Source organism: Carcharodon carcharias, chromosome 5 (genome assembly GCF_017639515.1).
Source record: "Carcharodon carcharias isolate sCarCar2 chromosome 5, sCarCar2.pri, whole genome shotgun sequence".
NCBI lineage: Eukaryota > Metazoa > Chordata > Chondrichthyes > Lamniformes > Lamnidae > Carcharodon > Carcharodon carcharias.
The window spans coordinates 73,896,417-73,914,608 of NC_054471.1; the positions used below are offsets into that span (position 1 = coordinate 73,896,417).

The window sequence follows — 18,192 nt, forward strand, 5'->3', positions numbered from 1 at the left end:
AAGGATGAAATTACCATATATTTAAATAAAGAGAAAATATTTAGAATTAGCTAGCATAGATTCGAAAGGGATAGGCTTGCTTGATAATTCTCATAGCATTATTTAGGGCAGTAACAGACTTGGCCGATGGGGGAAGTGCAGTGTATATAGTGTACATGGACTTTAGGAAAGCTTTCAACAAGGTACCACACTGGAGGTTACCAGAGAAGATTAAAGGATGTTTAAGTATGAGGATGTTGGCAAACAAGATTAAAAATTAGATAAAAAGGGCAAAAAAAACAAAAGTGTTGGAGTTAAGGGCAGCTTTTGAGAATGGTTGGAAATAGGTAGAGGTTGCCCCCACAGGATCCAGTTCTGGGCCCACTTCTGTTCACAGCCCATATCAATGACTTGGACATAGCCTTAGAGGAAGCCTTGTCAAATGCAGATGCTACCTAAACAGGAGGTATACTAATTATTTAGAAAACCAAAGGGAACTGCAAAGGGATATCGGTAAGCTGGGGGAATAAGTTTAAAGTGGGAGATGGGATTCAATGCCAGTCAGTGTGAGATGATGCATTTTGGTTTTTTAAAATAAGTATTGATGTCCTGAATGGAAATTGGCTCAGTGATGTGGAAGAGCAGAGGAACTTGGGTAGAGGTGGACAGACATTAAAAGCAGCTGGTCAGGTTGATAAAGCCATAAAATATAAAAAAAAAGAACTGAGCTAACAGAATTCTATGTTTTATCTCAAGAGGTAGAGAATATAAAGGCCAAGAGGTAATGATGGGCCTTTATAAAACTTCAAGGCCTCGGTTAGAATGCAGTATTGGGTTCCATACTATTGGGAGGATATTGGGACCTTAGGGTATAACACACATTCACTAACATGCTGCCTGGAATGAAAAACCATAACTATGAAGAAGGGCTTTAAAATCTAGGCCTTTTTTCATCAGAGCGATTCAAATTTGGGTCGAATAGAAGTGTTTAAAATTTTGAAAGGATTGACAGGGTAGTTAAAAGCAGACTGGTTCTAGTGCTTGAGGCATCTAGAATGAGGGACTACAAATGCAAGAGGTTTAGAACTGAGGGCTAGAGAAACTTCTTCGTACAGAGTAGCGAAGCTGTGGAATTCACGATCAGAGTTAGTGGTTGAGGCAGAAACTATGCTAACATTGATTAGCTTAAGTTAGATCAGCTAGGCAGATGAAGGAAAAGGAGTGAAGGGATGTGGAACAGGTTGGATAAATGTGAAGACTATTTACTCACATAGAGGTTAAATCCTGACATGGACTCATTGAACTAGGTAGCCTGTTTTTGTGTTACTTCTATGCATTTCTATTAATGTATTGTGCGATTTATAGATACTGTTTTACTTTATCTCATTATTTCTGCTTAGAAACCAAGCCCTGTGAAAAACGTGTTACATGTTTTTCTAAATAATGAGCAAGAGGTGAAAAGAGAAGAAGGCAACACAACTTTGAATGCCACTGACCCAAGCAAATCGTTGGCAAGTGATTCTTTTGCATGTCTCCTGGAAAATGAAAACAGAGAAACTGAGCAACACCAGAATTCAATAAAATCACCTGAAACATCACAGGACTTTGATTCAAAACAGGAAGAAGTTCCTAATGAAGGGCTAGAGAGGATCCCAACTGGACAAGGCATCATGGAGAATAATACAATTGATGAAATAAAGGAAAATTCTGTCACTCCACTGCAGCTGATGATAAATGATAAAAGCTGCCCAAATGTCCTCCAGAGAGATTCTCAAGAAGACCTGGATTTGCTCCATCCCTCTAAAACGGCCCTTCCCTTTAACAATTCAAAGTGTCATTTTGAATGTATCTGTGGGGAAAGTGGATTGGTTGATTATAAAGCACGGGTGCAGTGTCTGAAATGCCATTTATGGCAGCATGCTGCATGTGTTAATTACAAGGAAGGAGACCTAAAGATTAGACCGTTCTACTGCCCACATTGTCTGGTCATGATGCAACCTGTGCCCACATCTGCAACCCTCATTATCTCACCCAGTTCAATCTGCCACCAATGGGTGGATGAAATTAACAGGCATGTGAGATCTTCTTCCGTTTCCATCTTGGTAAGGAATCACAGTGAAAAAGAAATAAAACTCGCGAGAATCTTAACTGCGTAGTTTTCATTATCATTATCACTGCTTTATTCTTTCTCACTTGTTAGTTCTCCACATATGTTAAGATTATCTATCGGAGGCAAGTGAAGAACAAATTTTCTGTAAGTACTTTATTGAGTGCAGCCTTGGAGCGATGCTACTGATTCATTGTAGCACAGTCCTGGCTTTCAATCAGTTTTCAGTGCATTTAATCCAGGAAAAGATCTTGAGCCAAAGAATTTGGGTGCTAAGTGAAGAGTTAAGTTGCCAATATGGCAGGCAGGAAGCACATGTTCATTTCAAGCCAAAGATGCGCTGACCACCATATCAGCAGAAAAAGCTTTGACATTCATAGACTGTTCCTGAAATGGGTGTTAAGTCCTTTGGATATGCAAAAAAATAGATCTAATGCCTGTTCGAGGCTCCCTATAGAGAATGAGACAGCTCTGAACCCCACTTCAGGAAAACCAGGTCTGTATGTAGCTATCCAGCAGCCCTTAAAGGACCACTAAAATGTTTCAGCAAAGCACTTACATGATGTGGAACCAAGAGGTGCAGGAGAGTTGGTCCCAGATCCACATCGGAACTGTGGTCCACTGCCATCTATCACTCATCCTCCATTCCTATTACATTACATTACATTGCATTACATTACATCCACTACCTCACCCCACCATTGCCCACCTTTTTGGTATCCCGATCACCCACCATCCCTGTTTTCCTTAAAGTACTTTCAATATTATAAGCTTGTTTCATTAAAATTTATGTGACAGATAAACATCTATAACAAAGTAGGTTAACTTAACTTTATAAGTAGTTAATTGTAAGATGTTTGAGTAATTGCATCCGTTCTAGTGTGATTACTTGCTGTGCTAGTTTAGAGTACTTCAGATCTTTAGAGCAGCACCATCATTGACATTTCTGACTTCCCCTCCACAGGTGTATCAAGGAGTGAAGAAGCATGGCTTTATTCAGCCTCATGCCCTGGCAAAACACGAGATAGTCATCACAACGTACGATGTGCTTCGATCGGAGCTAAACTATGTTGACATTCCTCACAGCAACAGTGATGATGGGCGTCGATTACGCAAAGAGAAGCGTTACATGGCCATTCCAAGCCCATTGGTTGCAGTGGAGTGGTGGAGAATCTGTCTGGACGAGGCTCAAATGGTGGAATGTGCCACTGCCAAGGTGAGAACGTAGAAGGCAGAGTTCTGTATGATGGAAGATGATCACTTCCTGACATCCCACTGCTGATGGGGAAATTGGGTGTATGATTTTCAAATCATTAGTTGAAATGGTTGAAGAATTGTTCAGAATGCAGGCTCAAGTCTTCAACATGTGCTCCCAGCAGGTGAGCCTCGCCACCTGGAGTGTAAAGTTGGAGAATGACCCCCAGTATTGTTAATTTGTGTTAATTTATTTTAGTTCTCTTGTCATCCTTTTTTAATTCCTTTCCTTCCATCCCTCTCTCCTAATCTTGTGAAAAAGGAGATTTTTATTCCCATCATTTTGGACTAGATTTGAACTCTGGTTCTGAAGAACACCTAATGTCACTGTGTCAATTGCCTGTGCCTTTTATCCTACTTTATTGTGCTGAACAATGAAGGTATTGTACTTGACAGATCGGATATTTGTCATGTATTTTTAAGGTTAATGTTTAAATTATATGTACAGTATGTATATACTGTCTTGTTGTGACAGCAGAATTGCAGTACCTGCAACAGCATTAGTACATTTGTTCTTAACAGACCACATAAAATTTCAGCTCTCATTCAGTGGTAACAATGAGTCAGAAGGTCCTGGATCTGATCCCCACTTCAGAAACATAAGCATGTAATCCACCATATGCCCTCTCAGGTGGATGTTAAAGATAACCCATCACTATTTCGAAGAAGAACAGGGACTTTCTGCCTGGTGTCCTGGCCAATCAACATCACAAAAACAGATTAATTGGTCTTTATCACGTTGTTTGTGGGAGCTAGCTATAAGCAAATTGGCTGCCATATTTCCTACATTACAACAGCACTTCAAAAAAAAAAGTATTGCATTGTCTATAAAGCATCTTGGGATGTCCTGAGGTTTTGATAGATGTTATATAAATGCAAGTGTTTCTTTCTTTGAAATAACCCTTTATGATATTGAGTTTTGAATCGAGTGAGGACAAATGAAAATTGAGACAGCTCTGCGTCTTCACTTTGAGACACAAAAATTTTCACACATTCCTGTACACATATAACATTTCCTATCTGTCCCTTGATTCTTTTCTTCTTAGGCTGCAGAAATGTGTCTACGGCTAAGTGCCATCAATCGTTGGTGTGTCACGGGAACTCCAGTCCAGAGGGGGCTAGAAGGTAACAAATCTCTGAATCCTGAACATTTTCCCGGTGTGATTCGAAGAATCATGATAAGATTTCTCTCGCCCATCCTACATACTGGAGTTATGTTAAAGTAACTTGTGTTTTGCAAATGGAGAAGCCTAATACAGGAAGAGAAAGAGCAGTTCCTTGCTGAACAAATCCAGAGAATTCACAGTGTTGAACTGGTTAATTAATTAGTTACATGAGCAGTGTGATTAAATGGGCTAACGTGTAAATTACGTTTGGATAAACTGGACTTTATTGCGGAAAAGGCTAGGAGACTGTGGTGTTTATCCTCACCAAGAATTCACTCATAGAGCGAGTTTGGTCCTGAAGTACAGTTGAATTAAAATTTTTCTTGAAGAGCTAAATCACTAAGCTGTTGTGATGTTTATCAAATTTTTAAGAGAGGACCTTTTAGATTAGTATGGGGATGGCAAAAGCCTATGATGAGCGGTGCCTGTGTGATGTGGGAAGGCCCAGATGTGTCCCAGATGATCCATCTCAGGATTCTTTACCCTAACATTCAATGCGTAAAGATTTGTTTACCTGAATTTCTAAGTCTCCCTGTTGCTCTGTGGTTAAAGCCTTATCATTTAGTGTAAATGTTATTTCATAGTTCTTCTATGCAAAATGTTCCCCCTCACATTTCTCTGCATTCCATTTCATCTGGTAAACAACTGCTCAATCTTGTTCATGCCCATCTGAATTTAATTACAGTTCTCTTCATAGATCACACAAAAATAAGGAGCATAATTAACTATGCCAAATGTAATATTGTGCCCCCATACCCAAGTTCAGATCATCTGAGAAAATCAATTGTCCAGACACTATCCCCTGCATTTACTGTTTACATCCCTCCAGTCAGAGAAATATCCATTAATTACCACTTTCTGTTTTATGTCATTTAACTAACATCATCACCATAGTATCACACTTTTTAATACCATGTACCCTAATTTATCAACAGGCGAGGGGGAAAGGAAGAGCATCCAAAGCTAAAGTCATCCCTGGATGAGTAAAGATATAGAGATTAAAATGAAACACAAAAAAGAGGCTTATGATACATATCAGCTTCATAATTCAGAACCAATCTGAATTCAAAAGATAAAAGGGAGAACTGAATAAGGAAATAAGAGGCACAGAGAAAAAATACCAGATTAGATTAGTGGATGACATGAAAGGAAACCTGACTTTTTTTATAATTGAATGGATAGTCAAAGAAAATGTGGGGCCCGTTAGCAATCAAAAAGGAGATTTTCTGGAAGCAGAAGGCATGGCTGAAGTATTAAATAAGTATTACATCTGTCATCACTAAAAAAGAGAATGCTGCCAATGTTCAAATAAAGAAGGATGTAATAGAAAAATTGTATAGGATAAAAAGAGATAAAGGGGAAGTATTTAAAAGGGTTGGTAGTTCTCAGTAGAAAAATCATCCAGTCCAGATGGGATGCATCCTAGGATGCTGAAGAAGTAAGGTTGGAAATTGCAGAAGCTATGGCATTGGCTGTCTGGGTACAAAATTGGGTAAGGGACAGAAAGCAAAGGGTTGTAAATGGTTGCTTTTCAGACTGGAGAGTAGTGTGCAATTGTATCTCCCATGGATTGGTATTAGGACCAGTGTTGTTTTTGATATATATTAATGACCTGGACATGAGAATGCTGGGCATAATCTTTGCAGATGATACAAAACTCAGAAATATAGTAAACAATGAGGAGGATAGTAACAAATTTTAGGAAAACATGGACAGACTGGTGAAATGGACAAATTAAATTTAATGTAGAGAAGTGTGAAATGTTTCATTTTGGTAGGAGAATGAGGAGGGGGTAATATAATCTAAATACCACATACTTAAAGTGGGTGCAGGAATGGAGGACCCTAAGGTTGTGCATATTGTGAAGATAAATGTTATCTTTTAAAATATTTTTGGGAATATGGTTGTATGCTGTAAAGAAGGCTTTGTGTGAGGTAACGGAGCTAGATGCATGCATTTATAATGAGAGGCTATGGTGAAATTGAATGTAAGAATAAAATTTGCATTAGGTGATAGGTAGGGATTTGACTTTTCAGCTGTTAAATTTCAAAAGGTAGTTTAGAAGTGACAAGGAACTTTTACAACTTCCAAAGGTTTCATAAGTAAACAAGGGAAGATTATTAAATTTTATTTGACCCGAAAGTGAAAGTAGTAGGAAAACATGAAAAAAATTTATATTTTCAAAAACTTGAGTTCAAAGAGGTGCTTAGAACAATGGAGTCTAAGATGAAAGGGGAACAAAGATATTAAGGAAAGCGATTTAGTTGAGTTGTGGTGGCTATATGAAGGATATGTCTTGAGACCAGCTCTGTGCTGAGATAAGTTGTGAATTTAAAGCAGTTATCCAGTTTCATGCCTGAAAAGTCTTCCTTTTCAGAGAGCAATTTGTTTCTGAACTTTCTTGGATTTCCACAGCAGAGTGGAAGAGATTAATAAGTCGTGCAGTATACTTTACTAAAGTAGCAGCAGTTTTTTGCCTTGGGTAATATTATTGGATTTTTACGGTTAAAAATCTGTAAGAGAGCTGTTGCCAAGTAGTTTACTTGTGTATTCTGACCAAGTGGGTTTTTTTTTGGAGAATGTCTTTTAATCTTGTGTGCTTAAGTTTTTTTTTTCTTCTTGTTAATAATCTTTTAATTTTAAAACCCTAAATGTATTACTGGGATTCTATGCTTCTGGGATCAGTAGTTTTCCCCTCGTTTTCAAAATACAAAATAAAGGTTATGATCAGTAAGACAAGTTTCCCTCTGGGATTTGGCTTGCTCAGCAAATAACATTGACTGCAGTCATAACAATATGCAATACTTTGAAATTGGCAAGACATGGTTATGTATCTGATATGAAGGGCATACGGGATCCTTGCTTTATAAATAGAGGCATCGAGTACAAAAGCAAGGTAGTTATGTTAAAGCTTTACAAAACTCTAGTTAGACCCCAGATGGAGTTTTGTGGCCAATTCTGGGCACCATACTTTCAGAAGGATGTCAAGGCTGTAGAGAAGGTGCAGAAGAGATTTACTAGAATGACTTCAGAAAAGCTAGGATGGTGCTTCTTGTTTCGGAGAAGGTTATGGGAAGATTTGAAAAAGGTGTTCAAAAAGGAAACAGGTGTCCAAAAAGGAAAAAGGCTGAATCAAATTCTGGCAAATTAAGTAAGGCAAGTAGAAAATGCAAGATCAGGGCAACATTTTGAAATGGTAACCATAACATAATTAGATTTGAAAATAATGAAAATTATGATTAACATAATTAAAATTGAAATAATGAAGGACTTTGATAAAGTAAATAAGGAGAAAATGTTTCAGTAGCAGGAGGATCAGTAAGCAGGCACGAATTTAAGATAACTGGCAAAAGAATCAGAGGTGACGTAAGGAAAACGTTTCTGCAGCGTGTGCTGTTAAGATCTGGAATGTATGGCCTGAAATTGCAGTGGAAGTAGATTCAATGGTAAATTTCAAAAGGGAATTGGATAAGTACTTGAACTGGAAATATTTGCAGAGCTACAGGGTATGAGCAACAGACTGGGAATAATTGGATAGCTCCTTCAAAGAGCAGGCACTAGCAAGAAGGGCATCCCTCTATGCTATATAATTCTAAACCTCCAGTATAGTGCTTCACCAAATACTGTTTCAAAACCTATACCCACAACATATTCTTTATCATTACATCTTTCGAGTCAATACCTTTACCTTTAACTGATCATTCCCCCTTTTCAGTTGGTTTTTCAAATCTAATTATGTTATGATTACCATTTCAAAATGTTACCCTGACCTTGCATTTTTTACTTGCCTCACTTAATTTGCTAGAATCTGATTCCGACTTTTTCCTTTTTGGACTCTAAATATACTGATTAGAAAGCAGTCACATAGATCTCGAAGAAATACTTGCCTTTCTTTGTTACTTACGTAATTTTTCTTCAGCCTATCTTGAGATAATTCGGCGTTATTATTATGAATCTGTTTTTATAGTTTTCCTTTTGATTTATAATATAATCTCAAAATAAACAGGTCAACACCTCTACTAAAGTAGTTTGAAGAGGTATTTGAGGAGTAAGCCAAGTATCAATTTGTTACATGGGAGAAGTTATTTTCAGGTTATTTATTTGCTTCTAAAGGTGTTTGGATTTATTTTGTCTTCTGTAAAGGTCCATACACTATCAGGCAACTTACTTGCACATTTTTTGACTTCTATAATCCGCACACAATTTTGATGTGCCTGATTTATTTCTCCTTCTTTCCTTAGACCTATATGGATTAGTTCTGTTTTTGGGTGTGGACCCATTTTGGGTTAAACACTGGTGGGACCAACTCCTATACCAACCTTACTGCAGGAAGAATCCTATTCCAGTCTACACACTCATTGCAAAGATCATGTGGAGGACGGCAAAAAAGGATGTGCTTGATCAGGTACATCTAGCTTTCAGCAGAAATACATGTGGGGGGGTGGGGGGAAATATGCAACACCCAAACAGGGAAGTTCTCAGCTGGCCTAAAGTTAAGCCTCTGGCCTTCATCTAAATAACCTGGACCAGCTGCCAGTGTCTATTTTGCCTCCATGGGCAGCTGTCACTTTTGCAGCAATGGTTTCCAGGCCATTTGCCTCACTAGCTAAGTCCCGGTTGAGGTGGATGGATGGACAATCACAGCTGTCAGGACAGTGCTCCTGCCCTCCCTGGCACCTTTAATTGGCAACCGTTCCTTAGGAAGAATTCTGACCAGATTAGGCCCAATGCCTTCTCTGTTCAATAAAGACTGTTTCCTCTGAGGTAGGATTGCCTAAATCATGTGCCGGTCCCCTATTTACACATGTAAAAGGACTAAAACTTCTTTTTTCGCTGCCAGGAGCACCTGTAAAATGGCCTGAACCAATTTTGGTTCAAATGTTTTTCAGGTGTCTTGAGGCACAGGATATTAGTTCCTGGTGGTAGGCCTCATTTCACTTGTTCTATGATGCAAAATGGATGCGACGAGATTCAATTTGTACCCCAGTATTGTAAGTTAATGAAAGAAAAAAGTATGCACTATTAATATGCTGCAGAACAAATTGTTCTTTGTCTCTTACAGCCAGCATAGTACAGCTAACAGTGAAGGTGGGCACTTCCCACGGTTCACGAGATGCAACAAATAGCTGGGCTGTACACATCCGTTCTGAGTGAGCGGATTTGAATTGGGGTTGGTTGTAACACTGCTACGGTAGGGCTTGGGTGATCCTTTCTATTCTATCCAGGCCAGATCTTGAAGGCCTTTTCTATAGTACTGCAATCTCAGATTCCTTGGTAATTCCTTGGCATGGTATCCCCAATCTCAGATTTGGTGATTTCTTGGTATAGTACCCCCAATCTTACATTCACCATCCCCTGGCATGGTATCCCAATCTCAGATTCATTGTCCCCAGATATGGTACCCCAGTCTCAGATTTACCATCTCTTTGTATAGTATCTCAGAAAATTAGATTCGCCATCCTTAGGGATATTCTACATTGGTGTTGTTTATCCGATTTTGCATCATCGTTTCCAGGACTTTGGAAGTGGGTGGAAACATTGGAATTGGGGTGAATAATTCTTTGCCGCTTTCTCCTGCTACCTACAGAGGAATGCTGCCTCTAGGTTTCACAGTGGAATCGTTGCTGTTTCTGTTGAAGTTTTCTGTTCTGGTCAAGTGTTAATGGATTTGATCAGCAAACTGGGCATCTGTTCCATCTCGTCATCACCTGTCTGCTGCTTTTTCCCTAGATCCAGATCCCCCCTCAGACTGAGGAAGTTCACTGGCTGCGGTTTTCACCAGTAGAAAGGCACTTCTACCATCGCCAGCATGAGATTTGCTCCCAGGACGCACTGCAGAAGTTGAGGAAAATTTCCGATTGGAGCATCAAGTTGAGCAGTCTGGACAGGCGGACAGTTGGTTCCATTCTATATCCCTTGTTGAGATTAAGACAGGCGTGCTGTCATCCGCAGGCTGTACGAGGAGAGTTCCTTCCACTGCAGAAGAGGTACATGTAGAATTGCATAGAAGTTAAAACAGGAAAACACGCCATTCGACTGGGCTCCAAAAATTCGGGCCTTAATATTTCCCAGACACCATAAGGCAGTGTTTAAATTGCACGACATACAGGCATCGAAATTGCAGCATGGAAACTGGCCACCCGGCTCACCCAGTCCATGTTGGCATTTACCCTCAATGTAAGCAAATGGTTTCCATCGGTCCAGATCTTCCGCAGACCGGGCGTACGACTCAAGGTACGCTTCAGGACCCAGTGGAATTCTCGATGTGCTGACCTCCATGGTAATTGCCTGGGAAGGTTGAACTTCCGATGGGCAATTCCCCTGCTTCCCAGGACCCTATGAAAAAGTCTCCAACTCTGAGTTAGAGTCTACGGGCGGAATCGTCCCAGATTTGCGCTAAGTGCATAGTAGGTGGGTAAATCATTATTTTACTTGCCAGCTGCAACGGCGACTTTTCACGCTGTATCATCCCAAACCCGCTGCATTAATTATGCATTCCCAGGAAACATGCCTTTCCATTCACCTGCCACGCCATCACTTCGCCGCTTCATCACACTGGGCGCCATATTTAAAGTGTAGCTGCGCACACACCGCTCAATGCTTCCAGCCCACAACTGCTGCAAAGAAGACATGGCCCTGAAAGACAAAAAGACTGCAGCCCCCGGGTTCAGTAACTTGTCCATCGAGTGCCTTTTGGATACAGTGGAGGCCCACTGTGATGTCCTCTACCCCTGTTCTGGCTGCAGGATGGGCAGTAACATCACCAATCCGGCTTGGGAGGCGGTGACAGCAGTGGTCAGCGTCAACGCCCTGGAAAAGAGGACAGTCACCCAGTGCCGCAAGAGGATGAATGATCTCCAGGTTCCACCAGGGTAAGTCACTCTTCTCAACATTCTCAACTCACTTACAAACCCATCACACATCCACAGGGATCTCACCCATTGCTAATTCAAGGGATATCACCATTCACTCTCTCACACACACCTTCATTGTCCTCATCCCATCCATGGGACCATTCACGACCCACATGTGCCAGGCATTCTTATCACCTGGCCTGGAAGGCATCTTGCTTACACTCTCTCCATCTCTATTCATCCAGGATAAGCTGACACACAACAAGAGGGAGTGATCACAGGCCAGTGGAGGAATGCTTGAAATCAAGGTCCTCACAGACTTTGAAAACAGAGCCATCCAGCTAGCCGGCAAGGATCTGGACTATGCCTGTGCTGACAGTGAGGTCAGCGGTGTTCTACCAAGTGAGGATCCAGTAGTGCAGCATCCATCAGACAACCATGCTGTGAATAATGTGCCCTGTTTCACAGGCCATTGCCATGCACTAATTATCTACCCTTGCTTTCGCAGGCACATCTGGGAAACTGTCAAAGGAGTCCACAACCCTGGGCCTCCAATCAAACCCTGAGGGAAGCTCTGAAGAGGAATCCACTGAAACCCTCCCTGAAGTCCCGTCACAGCGCTCACCCACACCCTCCACCAGCGCAGAGACACAGACCTCGGTGGGACCTAGCTTTAGAATAGCCTCAGGATCATAATCTGGTGAACACATCACACTGTCTGATCCAGAGCAGGCGGTGGCAGGGACTTCCCATGTGTTCAGCACTCGGAGGATTGCTGGAGGCCAGAAATTTGCTGAGTCCGAGTCAGATGACGAGCCTCTGGACTCAATCGTGTCACAGTTGCTGGAGCTGCAAAGGCAAGCTCAGGAACATCAGGAAGGGATGTCTGCTGCATTCCTCAGATTGCAAGGCACGATGGAAGAGTCCATCTGCCTTCAGCCTGAGGCATGCCAATGCACCAAGGTAGGATGGTGGCCGCCATGGAGGCCTTGGTCCAGGATGTCATTCCTGCACTGCTGCACGGGCTGAACACTGTTGCTGATGCCATAGTTGTCCTCCAACAGCGTGTACATGAGAGAAGTGTGGGGCAACCCAATCTCATTCCAGCCACCCCTTCTCAAGGAGTCATCCAAGGGCCCTTGGGCACCCATTGGGAGGAGCATCAGCAGGTGTAGCCCCCGGGGCCATCCATCCAGGTGATTCTGGGAGTGTCTGGCCTGTCCGAATCCCCCCTTCCTGTGACCTCAGCCGCTCCAGCTCCACTGGCCAAGGAGGGTGCCACTGCCACACAACAGGACCTCAAATGCAGGTCAGGGCCCTCCAGGTCTCGGCCCTCCAAAGGACGCCTGCCAAAGCCAACATAGGCAGGGCGTAGCAGTCAGCAGGCTGCCTCCCCCTCCGCTGTGGATGACCGGGAAGCACAAAGACATAGCAGCAGCGTTAGGAAGATTGAGAAGATGTAGTTGCACAGCCTGGGCCTGGCTTTTAATCACTTGTACATAATGTTCACTATTGTCAGTAAGCTCCCAAGGATGTCTCCCTGTCTACGGCTCCTTGTTCTGATGAGCAGTGTTCTTGTCACTCAGATGTGAAACCTTTCTGCACGAGATAAAGGCAGGTGTCTCAGCCCAGGGCCTCTTCCCTGTACTTTGTGCAGCCTGCTGACCAAACTAATCGTCCGGCCTCATACACCCTGGATACATTACTGATGCCTGTACCTCGATGGTGCTTGTCATTGCTGCCAGAATGTTGTGGGCAGGAGTCACCGAGTTCCGTCATTCTCTCTGTGTGCTCTCAGCGCCTTTAAAGTGGGGCTGGCCCCAGCTCTTCAGCATCTGTGACCAATGATGCTGAGCTCCTGAAAGGGTTAAGTGCTGAAGCTGGACAAAGAATTAGATGTTTCTAAAGTTTCATGGCTGCATCTCTATGATATGACCCCGATCACAGAGTGCTCTTGGCCAGACAGGAGTCAAACATTCTCAGAGGCTATGTGAAGATCTATTGAGTGTCCTCACTGCATGTCGTCATCATCCGCCTGCAGTGGAGTGATGATGAAGGTCTCTACTGCGTGTCCATGACAGGAGCATTATCACAGAGGGTACGTGCGCTGCCACAAGCCAGACTAGAATCAAACATTCTTAGATGCAATATGAGGATCTTATGGTGTCTCCTCGCTGCATGTCGTCATCATCTTCCACAGCAATGGCGTCTTGCAGCTCCCAAGTGCGCCTGCCTCGTCTGGCCAGTGCAAGGGCCTCATCACAGTCATCATCGCTTTCGAAGACCTCCTCACCTTCATCCCTGTTGACGTCCTCCTCATTGGAGGAGACCTCCAGCTCCTGCATCTCCTCCTCAGCCAGCTTCTCTCCCCATTGCAGCGCCAGATTGTAAAGGGTGCAGCAGGCGATGACGATGCGTGACACTCTCCATCAGACAGGTCCAGGCACCGGAACCTCATTTTACATTCCCGATGGTTGCTCCACGAAGTTGAGAGTTGCAGCATGAGCCTTGTTATATCTTCGCAGTGCTGCAGCCTGAGGCTGTCGAATCGGTGTCATTAGCTACGTCCTTATCCCTGACGGGTCATCTCTGCAGCCTCTGTGGACCCTGGAAGACGTCAAGGATCTGTGATTGACTGAGAATGTAGGAGTCATGCACAATCCCTGGAAACTATGCACAGACCTGCAGGATACATTTGTGGTGGTTACACAGCAGCTACACATTCAGCGAAGAGAACCCCTTGTGGTTGACATAGTTGACCGCGTGTTGCGATGGAGATCTGAGCGCCACATGAGTGCAGTCGATGGCATCCTGCACCTGTAGAAAACCTGAGATCTGGGCAAATCCAATCGCTCTTGCTTCCTGGTGTTGGGTGAAATGCACAAAATTTTATGCCCTCGTGAAGATGGCATGCATGACCTCATGGATGCATTTGTAGTTGGAAGCTTGTGATAACCCACAGCGATCATCAGTGGAGCCCTGAAAGGAGCAGTGGTGTATAAGTTGAGCACCGCTGTCACTTTCACAGCCACTGGCAGTGGATGCTTCCATGTCCCTGTGGTGCCAAATCCTGCAGAAGCTGGCAGTTGTGACCGACCAGTTCCCTTGACATGCAAAGTCTTCGGCGGCACTGCTTCTCGGTCATCTGCAGGAATGAAAGGCGGCGTCTATAGACCCTGGGTCTAGCTTTGCGCCGGCTAGCGATGGCTTGCTTTGGCAGCGAGCAGGAGTCCCAGCCACCCCTTCTTCCAGATGGTGGTGCTGCTCCTTCTGTGCAGCCAGGCACCTCAATCACTCTCTCCTCCGTCGTCTTCACGCTCTGTAGGCCACCAGGCATACAGCTTGTTCACCAGGCTCCATGTTCCTGATGTACTCCTCCTGCAGGATGAAAGAGAGAGACACGTAGGTTAGCATGGGTGTACTAAGAACTTCTCTTGGTTAAGTCTGAAGGCCCCTTAACGCATCGCAGAGAGTACTGGCCACCACTTGGATGGCCTGGGATTAGTACGCTGCATGAAACCCCACCTTCCTCTGCCCACTCCACCTGACCGATTGGCAGCAGCTTTGTCCACTGGACTATATACTGTGCTGTCAGTTCAAGCATAGGCATTCTCCTAACTCGCGCTGCAAGACTGCACTGTTAGCTTGAACCATGGGGGAGACTAGTCCAAACCGGGATGATGACATTGCAAGGGGCTGTGAGCGGCTCCAGCAGTCACTGCTGCATGGCCAGCTTTAGCAAGGAGTTTGAACAATGTGTCTAGTTGTCTGACTGTTCTGCAGGCCACTAAAACGCAAATTAGTTTGCAATCTGTGCGCAAGGTGCACTGGAGCACTTGGTGGCACTTTCAGGCCACTGTGTTGTTTGAGTGGGCAGAGAAGCTAGAGGCCCGGCTCCAATCATATCAATGTGGCTGCGCCTGAACTGTCTCAACTGTGGAGGAATGGTTACTTTATACAAGGTGACCTTAATGTGTGGCGCTTCCCTTGCCCTTCCCTCGCCCTTTCTCCCACCACCCTAGCCTCTCCCCCAAAGTTGCCTCAGCCTAAGTGCAGCCTTTACCGCCCCCCACAAAGTCACCTCAACCGCAGGGCGCAGGACAGCCTAACGCGCCTCAATCTTGAAGTCCAACAGGTGTCCCTTGCGAGCGCTCCACAATGCTACTCTGCACTCGCCTCCAAGTTCCCCCTCAAAGTACAACCTTCTATACGCTGTTGTGAGTCACGTCGATGTGCAATCATGATTTTGCAATACCGATTTTTGGCCTTCTCACCATATTGTCCACTAATGCCACTGAACACACCCAACACCAGCGGGCATGGAAAATTCCGCCCTATATGTGAAGAAGTTTCTCTTGCTCTAACTCTCTTACATTTAATTGTGTGTCTGTGGTCCCTTCTTCTTAGCTTCTTAACTACTTATGAACACATTGCTTGAAAAGGGAAGTGGAAGCGGATTCAATAGTAACTTTTAAAATATTTACAAAGGAATATTACAGGGCTGTGGGGAAAGAGTGGAGAAGTGGGAATAATTGGACAACCAGCCTAGGCACCATGGGCCAAATGGCCTCTATCGGTGCTGTTACATTCTATGATTCCATTGGAAACTGTCTATTCTGTCCACAATGACAGGCCATTCTCAATTCCAAACAACCCTTTTACGCCCATTAATCTGCATCGTCTTAATAAAAAAAGACACTTTAAAATATGCTGTTAACCTGTGAATGAGCATCTATGGGTTCTTTTTCAGGTCCTGTGAGCACAACATAATGTATTTGTCGGTCATTTTGTTTCCTAAATTGGTGAAGTATTCTCTCTCTCTTTCTCTCTTCATCTTTCTCTGTCTCTTGCCTCGCCGTCCCAGGATATTGGGTTGACTGGGGAGGTGGGAGGGAGGGATTTAAGTCTGGAGGTGACATGCTGGATGAACCATTTGTTGCTTTTATAATTAAAAACGGAAAATACTGGAAGACACTCTCATCAGGAAGTATCTGTGCAGAGAAGGATAAAAGGTTAACGTTTCAGGATTTCCAACCTCTGTCATGACCTGTAAACCTTTTCTCTTCCTAAATCCTGCCTGACCCATTGTGTGTTTTGTTTTCAGATTTCCAGCATCCATGATATTTTCCCTTTTTGGCATGTCCTATCATTTTTTGTATTTGTCCGGTCCTAATAATACCTTCCTTGGACAATCCCTCAAATATCTATCTGCTCTTTCTGCCTGCCTGGGCAATCCAATCCCATTCTGTGTAAATAAGTTATATCTAATCTGTCTAAGCACTTTTCCTCTTAAGTTATTGTAATGATTTGCCATACACCTAATGGTCTGTAAATATACCTGTCAATGGGTACCTACTCGTTTTTAAAAAAGAAAGACATGCAATTCCATAGCACCTTTCAGAACCTCAGGATGTCTGAAATTGCTTTTCAACCAATGGAGTACTTCTAAAGTGTAGTTGCAGTTATAAATGTAGCTAATTTGTGTTCAGCAAGCTCCCACAAACAGCAGTTAAATACATTTGTATTTTTTAATTGTTGGCTGAAGGAATGATAGTGGCCAGGACATCAAGAACAATTCCCTGCTGTTTTTCAAGTTATGCCATGGGACCTCATGAGTGGGCAGATGGGGCTGCTTTTTAACATTCCACCTGAAAGATGGCATCTTCCACAATGCAGCACTCTTTCAGTACTGTGATCATAGTACTTAATTGTATGCACGTGGTGGGCATTAACTGGGGATTCACATCTTTTCATGTAACTAAGAACAGATTGAAACTGTGGTTGTTAGGTTAGTAGGTGCATGTTTGGAATGTGTAGCTCTGTAAATAAATGCTTATAAAAGTGTGTAACGAATGGTTCCAGTTCTATCTTTTGCTACCTGGCTTTCTGGAATATAACATAATGCAGTGGGGTGTTGACTGATATGTTGTACATGCATCCAGGAGAGCTTTTTAAGCTAGTATGTAGAAAGTCCTACAGGAGAGGGGGCGGTCCTGGACTTAATTTTAGGGAATGAAGCCAGGCAAGTGGTTGAGGTATCAGTGGGGGAGCATTTTATAGATAGTGATCATAAGTCCATTAGATTCAAGATTGTTATGGAAAAGAACAAGGATGGGCCAGAAATCAGAGTTCCTAACTGGAGAAAGGCAGATTATATTAAGATCAGATATGATTCGACCAGAGTGGACTGGGAGCAGCGACTTTTAGGTAAATCTGCGTCAGAGCAGTGGGACTCATTCAAGAAGGAAATAGGGACAGTACAGGGCCAACATATTCCAGTAAAGACAAAGGGTGTGACCAACAAATCCAGGAAACCCTGGATGTCGAGGGATATACAAGATTGGATAAAGAGTAAAAGGGAGGCTTATGGCAGATACCGAGGACTCAAAACAGTGGAAGCCCTGGAGGGGTATAGAATGTGTAGGGGGGAACTTAAAAAGAAAATTCGGAGAGCAAAAAGGGGGCATGAAAAAACATTGACAGGTAAAATAAAGGAAAATCCCAAGTTATTTTGCAAATGTATTAAGAGTAAGAGAATAACTAGGGAAAGAGTAGGGCTCACTAAGGACCATAGTGGTAATTTGTATGTAGAGCCAGAAGACGTAGGTAGGATTCTAAATGAATACTTTGTGTCTGTGTTCACAAGTGAGAGGGACGACGTGGGTATGGAAATCAGGCAGAAGGACTGTGATATAATTAAGGAAATTAGCATAAAAAGGGAGGAGGTTCCAAGTGGCCTGGCAGGCTTAAAAGTAGATAAATCTCCAGGCCCGGATGAAATCTATCCCAGGCTGTTGAGTGAGGCAAGGGAGGAGATAGCAGGGGTGCTGGC

At 43.2% G+C, this 18,192-nt stretch overlaps 1 protein-coding gene across 5 annotated transcripts in view; it reads left to right on the top strand.

The window, feature by feature from the left end:
- The window catches only part of shprh (SNF2 histone linker PHD RING helicase), a 102,448-nt gene that overhangs the window by 43,607 nt on the left and 40,649 nt on the right, over nt 1-18,192 (top strand). For all 5 annotated transcript variants that reach the window (XM_041187661.1, XM_041187660.1, XM_041187662.1 and 2 more), the window contains 5 exons: nt 1,380-2,081; nt 3,051-3,302; nt 4,387-4,465; nt 8,748-8,911; nt 10,237-10,493. In XM_041187661.1, the coding sequence (XP_041043595.1) occupies nt 1,380-2,081; nt 3,051-3,302; nt 4,387-4,465; nt 8,748-8,911; nt 10,237-10,493 (1,454 nt within the window). The remainder of the gene's footprint in view (nt 1-1,379; nt 2,082-3,050; nt 3,303-4,386; nt 4,466-8,747; nt 8,912-10,236; nt 10,494-18,192) is intronic.